Consider the following 12,979-nt stretch of genomic DNA (forward strand, 5'->3'; position numbering starts at 1 on the left):
CCACCATCTGCTCCTATGGCAAAAGATGGATAAACGCCCGTGCAATTAACTGCCTCTGAAAACCCACTAGGAGGGTCAGCTATAGGGGTTGGTTCTGATTTGATGATACACAAAAACAACGGTAGACACGTGCTCTGGTGGCCTAGTGGCAAGAAATTGCACTACCAACACAAAGGCAGGTGGTTCGACTCTAAGGTCTCCTCCCATGTGATTTACTGCCTCTGAAATCCTGCTGAGGTCCAGCTATCAGTTCGCTCCAACTTGATAAATGGTACATGACAACTTGACCTTGTCTAGCACAGTATCTGCTATATATTAAGTGCTCAATTTTGTATTACAAAATATTCCCAAGTTTTTATTATGATTTTGATTGTCATTATTAAGTCAATGATTTCTAGGCCCTCCCAGGAAAGTGAAACAGAGAAACAAAAATCTGTAGTATGCAAGGATTTCTTAGGGCTCATCTACTGATTGAAATGTTGACTCTTTGAATCCACAGGAGACTCTTGATGAGAAAAACTTGATTGCTCCCATGAAGACTATAGCCTAGAAAACACTTGACAAACATCAAAAGTCAATGTAATAATACCTACCAACAACACAAAAAAGAGACAGGGCACTTGAAAAAATTATAGTGAATTTTCACATGTTTAGTAAATCATTCTAATCACATTGTTTATAATCTTTAACATTTACACTGTGTTGTTTTGTAATCGTTGAGCATGGAATATTTTCTAATAAGAAAACAAATACGTGTAAGGTTTCTTTTAGTTTTTTGTAGTGTTTTCTTCTGTGGAGCAGTTAGTGGATTCAAATCACATGCCTTTGGATTGGCAGTGCAGCCCCTTACCACTAGACCATCAGCACTCCCTTTTTATCCTTCTAGTGAAATTTAGTCCTAGGCAATTTATTCTTTTGCAGGCTGTTGTAAAGGAATGGCTTTCTTGGCTTCCTTTTCAGAGTTCTTCTTGTTGATGTCAAAAAACATCCACTCAATTAATGTCTGTTTACTTTGTATTCTGCCACTTTTCTGAGACCTATTCTTTATAATAGTCTTGTAAAATCTCTAGACTTCTATATACACAAGATCAGATCATCTACAACTGTAATAGATTTTCTTTGTTCTATTGGCAACAATGTGGATGCCTATTTCTCGTTCTTTGTTGCTCTGTTTAGGACACTATTGACTAAGAGTGATGATTATGGACATCATTGCCTCATCACTGTTATCAGGAGGAATGTTTTCAGTCTCCATCTGTTAGGAATAAGACTGATTCTTGGTATATGCCCTTAATTATGTTGCTATATTTCCCCTTCACCTTCTATTTTGCTTAGAGTCTTGATGTGGAAAGAGTGTTGGATTTTATCAAATTACTTATTTACATCAAGTGAGATGTTCATTTGATTCTTTACTATATTTATGCAGTGAATTACCTTGATTGAGTTTCTAATGTTAAACCATCCTTGCATCTTCGGTATGAATCTCACTTGATCAAGACATCATCTTTCTAAATACGTTTTTTAGTTCTGTTGGTTAGGATTTTGTTGAGATTGTGTGTGTGTGTGTGCGTGTGTGTGTGTGTGTGTGTGTGTGTGTGCTGACAACCAAAGGCCCGCATTTCAAATCCAACAGCTGCTCCCCAGAAGTATGGTGGGCAATCTCCTTCTATGTGATTTAATACCTCTAAAAAAGGAGTGATCCCATTGAAGATTCACGTATGAATTGGATACAATTTGATAGTACATAACAAAAATAACAATTTTATTTTTTCATGTCGTTGCCTAACTCTTGCATAAGGATTATATTGACTTCATAGAGTGACTTAAGGAGTACTCTTTCCTTTTCAACATGCTGGAATAGCTTGAATACAATGGCATCATATTCTCTGAATGTTTGATAAAACACTACAGTGAAACTGTCTACACTAACGCTTGTTTTTGTGGAATTTTTTTTGTTTATTTTTAATTAAATCTATATATTTGCTTCTTACTGTTGTATTTAAGTTCTCTGCCTCTATTTGCATTACTTTAGGTATATAATGAGTTTCTGGAAATGTTCTAATTTTTTTCCTAGGCTTTCAAATTTGTTAAAATACAGTATTTTGTAATATTCCATAATAATAAACCTGCCTCAATTGAATCTGTCATAATGTCATCCATTTCTTTTCTTATTTTTGTTATTTGTGCCTTCTTGTTCTTTTCCCCATATCAGTTAGTGATTTATCATATTATTTTTTATCCTCTCAAAGACCCAGATTCTAGTTTGATTCTTTCTATTGTTTTTCTGTTTTTCTCTTGCATGTACGTCTGCTCTGATCCTTATTTTTTTTTTTTTTCTGGTGAATGAGAATGAGTTTTGTTCCTTTTTAAGAAAAATATTTTATATTAGTTTGTATACAAAATGTCTTTTTTTTATTTTTTCAAGATTTCAAGTTAAATTATTAATGTTAAATTAGTCTTTCTTTTTTATTTGCATACTTATTGCTAGAAATTTTCCTCTGAACACTACTTTTGCTGTTTTCCAGAGCTTTTGTTATATCTTCATTCTCATGTGCTTTTAAGAATTTTTTAGTTGGATATTTATTCTGTGGCCCACTAATTGTCAAGTAAAGAATTATCCAGTTTCCATGTATTTAACTTTTTTCCTTTTTCTTTCTGTTTTGATTCTAATTTGATAACATTATAAATGAGGATTTACTTTAGTAATTTTTTTTTAATTTATTGAAGTTTGTGACCTAAAATTTTGTCCATGGTGGAGAATGGTCCATGCATATTAGTGAAGAATGTGTACTGCATGCTCTATTTATACATAATACAATCTGTAGATTGTATTACTCAGATGTTTTGTATCTTTTTTTTTTTTGTTCTATCTAATCATTCTAGAAAATGAAAGATGGTCTATTAAGTTTCTGATTTTGTGGACTGTTTCTTTTTTCAATTTTGTTAGTATTTGTTTTATATATTTTAAAACTCTATCACTGTATCATAAATATTTGCCTTTGTTAAGTCTTCTTGGGGGATTTACTCTCTAATTGTTGTTGTTAAGTGTCATCAAGTCAACTACAACTCATACCCTGTGAACTACAGATCTGAACAGTGCTGTATCTGGCACCATCCTCATGACCATTGTCATAACCAATGCTCAAGACCATTGTTATTGTCTGTCTCTGTGTTGGTCTGTTCTGTGGAGAGTCTTCCTCTCTTTCTTTAAGACTTCATCTTTGCTTGAATGATGTCTTTTTCCAAGGCCTGGCCTCTTCTGTAGTTATTTATAATTGAATCGTTTTTTTCCTCTTCTTTGTCTAGTGACAGATTTTTACTATTTTACTTGAAATTATTGTTGCTATTGCTGCACTTTTTGGCATACTGCTTGCTTGACGTATTTTTTTTTCTCTATCCTTTGATTTTTAACTTGTTTATCTCTTTGTGTCTAAGGTATGCCTCTTGGAGACAACATAATGATGGGTCTTGTGTTTTTAAATCTATTCTGTCACTGTCTGTCTCCTGAGTAGTGCATTTAATCCATTTGCATTTTAGGTGATTAACAAAAGATGTGGATGCATTGCTGTCATTTTGCTATATACTTGTGGGGCTTATTTGGCCTCCTCATTTTCTGTTCTTTGTTCTTTTTTGTATGAACATTTTCTTCTACCTATCATTTTGTTATTTTTGTGTTCACTGAATCTTTTTCATTCTTCTACTTTTATTTGAGCAATAGACTTGCTACTTTTCTTTGTAGTTACCCCAATGCTCTTAAAATTAAAACTATCTATTATATCGTGAAATTGCCTTGACTTCCTTTAAATACAGAAATTGTAACTACAGCTTTTATTCCATTTTGTTGTTGTTGTTGTTTTGAAGTGTGATCATTTACAACTTAATTCCTTTAGTTCTCAGTAGCTCCTTTTATGGCTTTATTTTGCTTTTGACAGTCTTTATCTGGGTGAGCTTTTTGTGTTTTTATTTCAGATTGCTGTCTGATAACATAGTTATTCCAAAGGTCCCTAATATTTCTTGTAAAAGTAGCCTGTTTTTCAGAGACTCCCTTTGCTTCTTCTTACTTGGGGCTATCTTAGTTTCATCATGATTTTTGAAAGACAACCTTACTGAATCTATGATGCTTGGTTGGCAATTGGTTTCCTTTGGGTGTGTGTGTGTGTGTGTGTGTGTGTGTGTGTGTGTGTAATATCTCTTACCTCTGTTTCTCTGGCATTTGAATTCACCAGTAGCTCAGCATGTCTGCAGGAGAAGGATGGGCAGTCTCCTCCCAGGCAATTTCAAGAAACCAGATAGATGAAGGACCATGAATGTGTTAGAACCAATTTGACAGTAATGGGAGTTGATATTTTTAAACGTCTTCTCTGAACTATTTTTAAAATCCTCCTTTCTGAAATTCCTGTTCCTTGCAAATTATTCCTCTTCATAGTATCTTGATTAAGCCAGCCTTCCCTCCCCCCTGCCCCCGTGGCTTGTTCCTCAAACAAATTAATATCATGGAATTTGTAGGCTATTTCACTGAGTCATTGCTCTATTGATTCCATTCTATTTTGTCCTTCCCTTGAGGTTTCTCTGCTTAATATTTTATTGTCCATCACCCAAATGTCTAGTTGTTGTAGGTTTTTATTTTAAATTTTCTAATTATCTATTGATACTATCATTTTCTCCTTATGTTTTTTCCTGAATTTTTCTAGTGTTTTGTTTCTGTTTTCCTTTTGATGGTCTTAAATGTAAGTCTTTGAATCCGCTCTCAGCTAATTCTATTATTATTATTATTTTCTTCCTCTGGCAGTTTTTCTCTTTCATTTTGCTCACCTGTTTAACCCATCTTATCCTGCTTTTCTTTCAAATTTTTTATTGTTTTCTGTCTTTAAGACATTAAAGTGTTATTATGTATGTGTTGGTTTTTTTTTTTTACCTGTTTGTTTTGTCCTGATTTTTTGTTTTGTTTTGCTCTGATAAATCAAGCTGGGAGAGACACATGTTTTCCACTGATCACTGGTTTATAGCACAGGAATGTTTACTGTCTGTTACTCAGTGGATAGAGCAGCAAGAGGCCGGAATGTTCATTTCTACTCACCTCACATGAGACCCTACTGGAGAAAGTGTGAGTGGGTGGAGCTCAGCACCTTCCATTTGTCTAATGAATGGGAGCACTTGATGATATTTACTGTGTAGGTAAGCTGGGATTTTTAGTGGGTATGGATGGTATGTGACTAGGAGGGTAAGAACGTCACTCCTACTTACCTGGTGTGTAAAGTGGCAGGCAGAGGGTTATGGCAGATGACTAATAGCTTGAAAGCCTTGTCTACTATCCACCAATTGGGGAAAGCAACATGTGAGTGGTGTGGTAGATAAGCAGGGACACTAGGGTGATCTCTGATGCTCACAGGGTAACCAGACAGTGGCCAAAAGCCAATGACAGGTGAAAGTCATACAGGAATGCTTACGCACAGTCACCAGCCGGGAAGAGCAGGGGGATGGCAGACAAGAGCCAGCGGGAGAAAAGGTGAGACTCATACCATGGAGCTTTGGCAGACATGGTAGTGGGTTGGAAATGGTGGCTTCATTCCATTAATTATCAAAAAGACAGGAGAGTGGGAGTGTGCCCTCATTTGCCCAGGCATCAGTGTCTAGGCACTTTCTGTTGAATACAGAGAGAAATTGAGACCTGGGTCCAATCAAGTACAAGGAGAAAGCCTTGAGTCCAATTGGATGGATGACCTCCTGCCGACACTAACCCATGTGTGGCACCTGTGGTCCCTGGTGGCCATGGATCATCACTGTTGATCCTCCTTATCTCTTATCCCTGATTTCTTCCCTATCTACAGACATCAGGATCTGTGGGACACATGCTCTCCTTCCTACACTTTCTCTCATTAGATCCAGTTTCCTCCTTAGATCCAATTCATATGTCACTCCCCCTCTTCCTTGTATATTTGTCTACATGGTTCTTCTGTCTCCTGCTGGGAATTCTGTGAAGTTACCTTCCTATAGCCCTCACCCAGGCCTGCTGGTGGCTAGGATGCATCGCTCATGCCGTGCAGGCCAGCTAGCAGGGTGCCTCACTTCCCTGTCACTCCTCATCCTCTATTTTCATTGTGCTTCTATTTCAGTCAGTAATTAATCTAATTATTACGCTTCAGTTTGATGCACAAGGTTGCATAGCTGTCATCTGAATCTGTTTCACTTGGTTTTGTTTTATTGTTGTTGTTGTTATTATGTGCCATCGAGTCACTTGCAACTCATAGCGACCCTATGTACAACAACCCTAAACCCTGCTCTGTCCTGTGCCACTCGCACTGTCTCTGACACACCCATCCCGATTACCCCAGTCACTGAATCAATCCACCTCATAGAGGGCCTTCCCCTCCTGCGCTGCCCCTTCAGCCTACCAAGCATGATGTCCCTCTCCAAGGACCTGTCTCTCCTTACAACATGTTCAAAGTATGTCAGACGAAGCCCCAGAATTCTTGCCTCCAAGGAGCCACCCTGTTTAACCCTTTCCAGGATGAATCTGTTCATTTTCTTGGCAGTCCATGGTACATTCAATACTCTTCTCCAGCACCACAGCTCAAAGGCATCAATTCTCCTTCTATCCTCCCTGGTCATTGTCCAACTCTCTGATGCATAACAAGTGATTTTTTTTACAGTCTTTGCTATTAAGGCATGGCATGCTATATATGACTTGGATTGTCTTCCCTAAAAGTCAGATTAGCTTGCCATCTGCATTCATCTTTGATTTCTAACCCCTTTCAGAATATGCATTGTCAAATATCTATTAATAGTATGAAATTACATTATATCAAATTAGACATTATCTTGCAAAGCCCCTTGAACACATAATCATATTCAAACTTAAACTATAAAATCTAGCATATCTTTCCTGTTAGAACATCATAAGATAATTATAAAATTAATACTGTTATGATGAATGCTAACTCATTTTTTTTGTTTCCTTCCTTAGTGGTTATGTCTTTGACTATGATTACTACAGAGATGATTTCTACAATAGGTATGTGAACATATTGTATTTTTCTCCATGTAATTTGAATTATATACCTTTTTAACTATTTTCAACATCCCAATCATAGATACACTTGGCTATTGGGCTTAAAACAAATAAGTTTAGAGTTACAAGAAAATATTAAGTTTTAATAAAATAGACATATTTTTATATTTCATTATACTTACTAAGATATAGCATAATGTATGTATTTTGAAATTTCAGGATTTGGAGGTGCCTATACTTAAATATTGGCTTAGAATACTATCATAGCATTATAAAAAATTCATTAATATTATTTTTCTAGGTCTATTGTTCCTTTAAAATACTTCAAGATTGAGAAATTTCCAAACTCAGAAAATAACCTCACCTTCTAATGTACATCTGTTTTTGTAAGACTAAGATATTACTTTTCTTGAGTGTGAACTATACCTTAGAGTAATTATATAGACAGACAGATCAATTAGATGATAGGTCTATCAATCAATAAATCTTATCTATTGAAGAATAAGGGCCTTAATAAGTCAAATTATTATGATCTCATGATTTTAGAGACATCACATTACGCAAAACTGCCAACTGTGAACAACTGTCAAAATTATCTGTCCTACATAAAGTCTATGTAGCTTGTGAGTACACAGTAATCTGTATGGCGGTATTGCTAACAGACTGAGTGTTCTGCACTATTATGAGTTTGATTACTATTTTTTGCACTTAGCAAAAATGATAAAAGCTTCTGTCACATGTAGATATACTTGGGAGTTCCCTGTGAACATAAAATCCTATAAAAATAAAGCAGAATGCACTGACTGAACAAATAAGTAGCTTCCAATGTTATCACTGATATTTTGTTCATTTCATTCCTCTTAAGTTCCTTTTCATTCCTCTTAAATTATACTCTACTGATATTTATGGTTAATATTTTCTCTTTTTGCTAGTGGTGCATCTTATACAAGTTGTTAATATTGTAAACATTATGATTTCTGTAATTTCTATGTCATAAACTTTTTCTGAGGGTTAAGGGAGCTAGCACATGAACAGTGTATACACCTTAGAAATGAGGTTAGTGAGTCTTCTTCTCACATCCTTTTCATGCATTATCAGGAAGGGACAGTCCCTGGATAAAGACAGAATGTGTGGTAAAGGAGAGGATAAGTGAAAAAAAGGATGAAACTTCAATGCAATGAATTGTCACAATGGCTGCAACAATGGCTCAAATAGAAAAATTGTAAAGATAACCAGGACTGAGTAGTGTTTTGGTTTTTTTGTCCATGGGGTAGCTGCAAGTTGGAGCCAATTCTGTGGCGCTAACAGCAACATGTATAGTGATAAACATTTTACTTGGGATACAATAAGGGCTTCGTCAATGTTAGCTACTTTTTAAAAAAAAATTATTATTTTTGTGTGTGTACCATCAAATCAGATCTGACTGGTACAAGAGGAGATTGTCCCTCCTTCTCCAGTAGAGCATCTAATGGATTCAAATCGTGTACCTCTGGGATTTCAGTGTGGCTTCTTGCCACTAGGCCACCAGAGCTCCCCATTAGCTACTTCTTGTTGTTGTTGTTGTTATGTACCACTGAGTCAGAATTGACACATGGCTGACCCCCTACTATATTTTCAGAGGTAAATCACCTCTGAAGAAGATTGTTCCCCTTTCTTCCACAGAGCAGCTGATGGAGTCAAATTGTGTGTTTTCAAGTCAGCAAAGCAACTCTACCACTAGGCTAGCAGAGCTCTCTTGTTAACTACTACAGTTAATAATTGTTAACAGTAACAGGAACTCTGATGCCATAGTCTGTAAGGTGTTTTTCTGCTAATCAACAGGCAAATCTACCAGCACTTCATGAAAGAAAGGTAAGCTATCTACTCCTATATCATTTATAACCTCTTGGAAACCTGCTAGTGGCTCAGCTATGAGTTGGTTTTGACCCAATAGCCATGAGAGATGAGAGAGAGGTAACTATGAGGAAAAGCAGTGGTGGTTCAGTGATACAATTCTTAATCTCCCACTCTGGAGACAGTGGTTCAAATCCACCAGCTTCTCTTCAAGAGAAAGAGACAGCCTCTTCCCCTACTATTTATGGCTTCTGAAAATCCACTGGATGGTCAGCTATAAGTCGATTCCATCTCAACAGCACATAACAACAGCAATAAGTAAACTTTTCTTAACAGGAAGAAGAAACATTCCAGAGATACTTTAACCTATAGAACTAGAAATAGTATTCATTTTAACTCTTGAAAATGGGCATTGTTCAATTTTGGAATTATTTTGACCTTGGTTATGTTAATTAAAAGAATCAAAAGTCACAGAGGGTTACAATTAATAAGAAGGGGGGGAAGAACCTGTTAAGTCAAGTTGCAGTTGTTTCAGGCCATTGGTTATAGAGCACAATGTATATTCATGAATATTGGAAAAAAGCATATTAACAAAAAGCAATGTCTGTTTCTTTATGCAAATTTAAATTACCATCTGGTAGAATAGTCTTCCAGTTAAAATGTTTGTAAACAGCAGCGTGGCACAATGAACAAAAGGCATGATTTGAAGTCAGAAGATTTGAGTTGCAACCCTTTTTGCACCATGTGTTGACTGACTAAACATGACCAAATCATCTTATCCCATTTTTGGTAGTTTCCTTCGTGGGCAAAAATGTTTTAATAGCATCTACTTTGCAGAATTATAAGAATTAAAGAAGAAAATTATCATATAACTGATTTAAACATTCACAATGGCCATATGAACATTAATTTTGTAATGATATAAATTATCTACACAATCCATCTGCAAAAAGAGACTGATACAAGGGATTTAAGCATATTTGAGACTGTAAGGATGGCACAGGAGAGCGAAAGTTTAGGTCAGGTGTTTATCAGGTATCTGTGGATCTTTGTCGTAGAAGTTTAAGGAATGCAGCCTTTGGTATGTCTTGCATCTCAATGTCAAGAAAACAAAGAGTCTTTCCACTACAACATCATGATGGAAGAAGAGATTTAAACTGTCAACAATTTCATCTTACTTGGGTCCATAATTAATACCCTTGGTAGTAGCAGTCAGGAAATGAAGAGGTGTGTTACACTGAGAAAGTCTGATAGTTTGAGAACTTTCCAAATTAGTAAGGAATAATGATGTCAATTTGAGGACTAAGGTTCATCTGATTCAGGCTGTGGTCTTTCTGATCACTTGCTCTGCATCTTGAGCTGGATCATTAATAAGGATAACAGAAGAATTGATGCCTTTGAGCTGTTGTATTGGAAAGGAGCATGAAACATCCCATGAATGGCCAAAGATCAACTATCTCTTGGAAAAGGTACAACCAGAGTGCTCTTTGGAGGCAAAAATGATGAGGCTTAAGTTCATCTCACATATTTTAGGCATGTTGCTAGGAGGGGTATTCATTGGAGAGGGACATAATCTTGGAAGAGTGGAGAGTCAGCGAAGGAGTGGAAGACCCTCGTCCAGATGGATTGACACGGTGACTGCCACAATGTGCGCTAGTGTGTCAGAAAGTGTGAAGGTGGCACAGAATAAGACAGAGTTCATATCTGTTTTTCATAGGATCACTAAGAGTCATACTCAATTCGTTGGCAGCTAACAGCAACATGAATAATAGTTGACTCGATGGTATCTAAAAACAACAACAATCTACAAAATCTAATAGATAATTAACTTAGATAACAACAAAAGATTATTTCAGTATAAAAATGCCACCAAAAATCAAATTACATTCTGAAGATTATTTTCTTTAAAACCATATTCAAGAAGTATTTGCACACAATCCAGAGGAAAGACTTCACTGAAAACACTGTGGTTATTGTTGTTGTTGTTGTTGTTGTTATTGTTATATGCCATCGAGTCCCTTGCAACTCAATATGCACAACAGCCCTAACTCTGCTCTGTTGTGTGCCAATAGCACTGTCGCTGACACTCCCATCCCGATTACCCCAGTCATGAATCAATCCACCTCAGAGAGGGTCTTCCCCTCCTGCGCTGTCCCTCCACCCTACCAAGCATTGTTGTTGTTGTTTGTTGTTATGTGCCATCGAGTTGTTTGCGACTCATAGCGACCTTATGTACAACAGCCCTAAACCCTGCTCTATCCTGTGCCAATCTCATTGCCTCTGACACACCCATCCCGATTACCCCAGTCACTGAATCAATCCACCTCATAGAGTAGGTCTTCCCCTCCTGCGCTGTCCCTCTACTCTACCCAGCATGATGTCCCTCTCTAAAAACCTGTCTCTCCTTACAACATGTCCAAAGTATATCAGACGAAGCCCCAGAATCCTTGCCTCCAAGGAGTAGCCTGGTTTAACCCTCTCTAGGATGAATCTGTTTGTTTTCTTGGCAATCCATGGTACATTCAATACTCTTCTCCAGCACCACAGCTCAAAGGCATCAATTCTCCTTCTATCCTCCCTAGTCATTGTCCAACTCTCTGATGCATAACAAGTGATTGCAAAATCCATAGCCTGTATCAGGCGCACCTCTATGTACCAAGCATTAGAAAAGTTTAATAAGTTTTAAAGCAATAAAATTTATCCACTTGCTGGTTTCGGGTGAAGTGAACCTTTCAAAACTATTTTGAGATTCACTTGTAATCAAAGGTTATTTAAAATCAAAGTCAAAATTATACTTTTATGAAATTCAGATAGAATTGGAAACATACAGTAATTAACCTAGAAAAATAATTTATGTATATTTGAGATTTATCTCTTTTTACAAATGATTGAACACCTTCTTTGTTTTGGTACACTGTATGTCTATCAGATGAGCATGCTGACATGAAAGGTTGGATGTTGAGTCAAAATAAATAGCAATGTCTTTCCTTATTCTCTGGTTATTGATATTAATATATCTACACAAAAAGAGAAAAATATATTGGAGTGTATCCCTAAATTTATTTTCAGGGTTTTTTTCTGGGTAGCCCAGCCATGGACTTTCCTTTGGTCCGATCATATATATTTTTGTTGATGTTAACCATATGGTGACCATAAATTGGATTCATAAGTTGGGAGTGAAGCTTAAGAGGGAAATTTAAAAGAAAACAAGTGGTTACTAATTCTCTTTTGCTAAATAAAAAAATATACACAGCAAAACATACTATTATTTCACAGTTTCTAAACAATCTGGTCAATAGCATTAGTCATATTCCTGAGATTGTATCATTATCTTTATTATTTCTTTTTCTAGTTGTTTTGTTTCCATTTACTTAATCAATCATTCTGCTCTTCTAAACTTCTCACCTAAGGCTTTAAAATAAAAATCTGTTGCACTCTTTGTCTTATATAGATAAAAAGGTTTGGTTTGGTTTGGTTTGGTTTTAAATGAAATATTCAAGAGTGACAACCTTTACTTTTTCAACAAAATTGTTAGTTTAAAAGTTATTTCAAGTAATAGTTTCAATTCAAAGTTTGAGGAGCAACTCAGGACCAAAATCTTGTGGATTCTTCCATCGTCAGTAGGTTCCATACGTCTTTATGCTTTAGCAGTATCAAGTCCACATTTTCTCTCTTTTTATTGAGATCCATCTATTGGTTTCTAATCAGAATGTTCTTATTGTTCAGATAGGTCTCACTGATCAGAATATTCTACTAGATGGTCAGCAGGCAACATCTAGTTCTTACGGTCTCAAGATGGAAGAGGAAGTGGTTCTCTTTTGATCTAGGCAAATACATTCCAATAGTTTTATCTTAGTTGCTTATAAGCTTTTAAGACTTCATACACTACTCACCACACTGGAATGTAGAGCATTAGCTTTAAGAACTCTACTGTGTTAGTTGACTGGATTGTCCCACAAGACCATGACCCAAAACCACTAAATCAAGACAGCTGATTAGATGTGGTGATTAGCTCTGTTTGATTAGCATTAGCATCAGTATCTGTATCTCCTCTCTGAAAGTTGCCAAACCATACACAATCAAGTATTTTCCCATTAATCCCTCTTCCCTATATGCAACTTATTGGCATGAGTTACA

The 12,979-nt window shown here is 36.2% G+C and overlaps 1 protein-coding gene across 4 annotated transcripts in view; it reads left to right on the forward strand.

The window, feature by feature from the left end:
- The window catches only part of LOC102863830 (RNA-binding Raly-like protein-like), a 973,734-nt gene that overhangs the window by 861,178 nt on the left and 99,577 nt on the right, over window positions 1-12,979 (forward strand). For all 4 annotated transcript variants that reach the window (XM_006880505.1, XM_006880506.1, XM_006880504.1 and 1 more), the window contains one exon: window positions 6,965-7,012. In XM_006880505.1, coding sequence (XP_006880567.1) covers window positions 6,965-7,012 — 48 coding nt within the window. The remainder of the gene's footprint in view (window positions 1-6,964; window positions 7,013-12,979) is intronic.

This window comes from Elephantulus edwardii, unplaced genomic scaffold, assembly GCF_000299155.1.
Source record: "Elephantulus edwardii isolate Elephantulus edwardi_28Jun2011 unplaced genomic scaffold, EleEdw1.0 scaffold00008, whole genome shotgun sequence".
In the NCBI taxonomy this organism is placed as follows: Eukaryota; Metazoa; Chordata; class Mammalia; order Macroscelidea; family Macroscelididae; genus Elephantulus; species Elephantulus edwardii.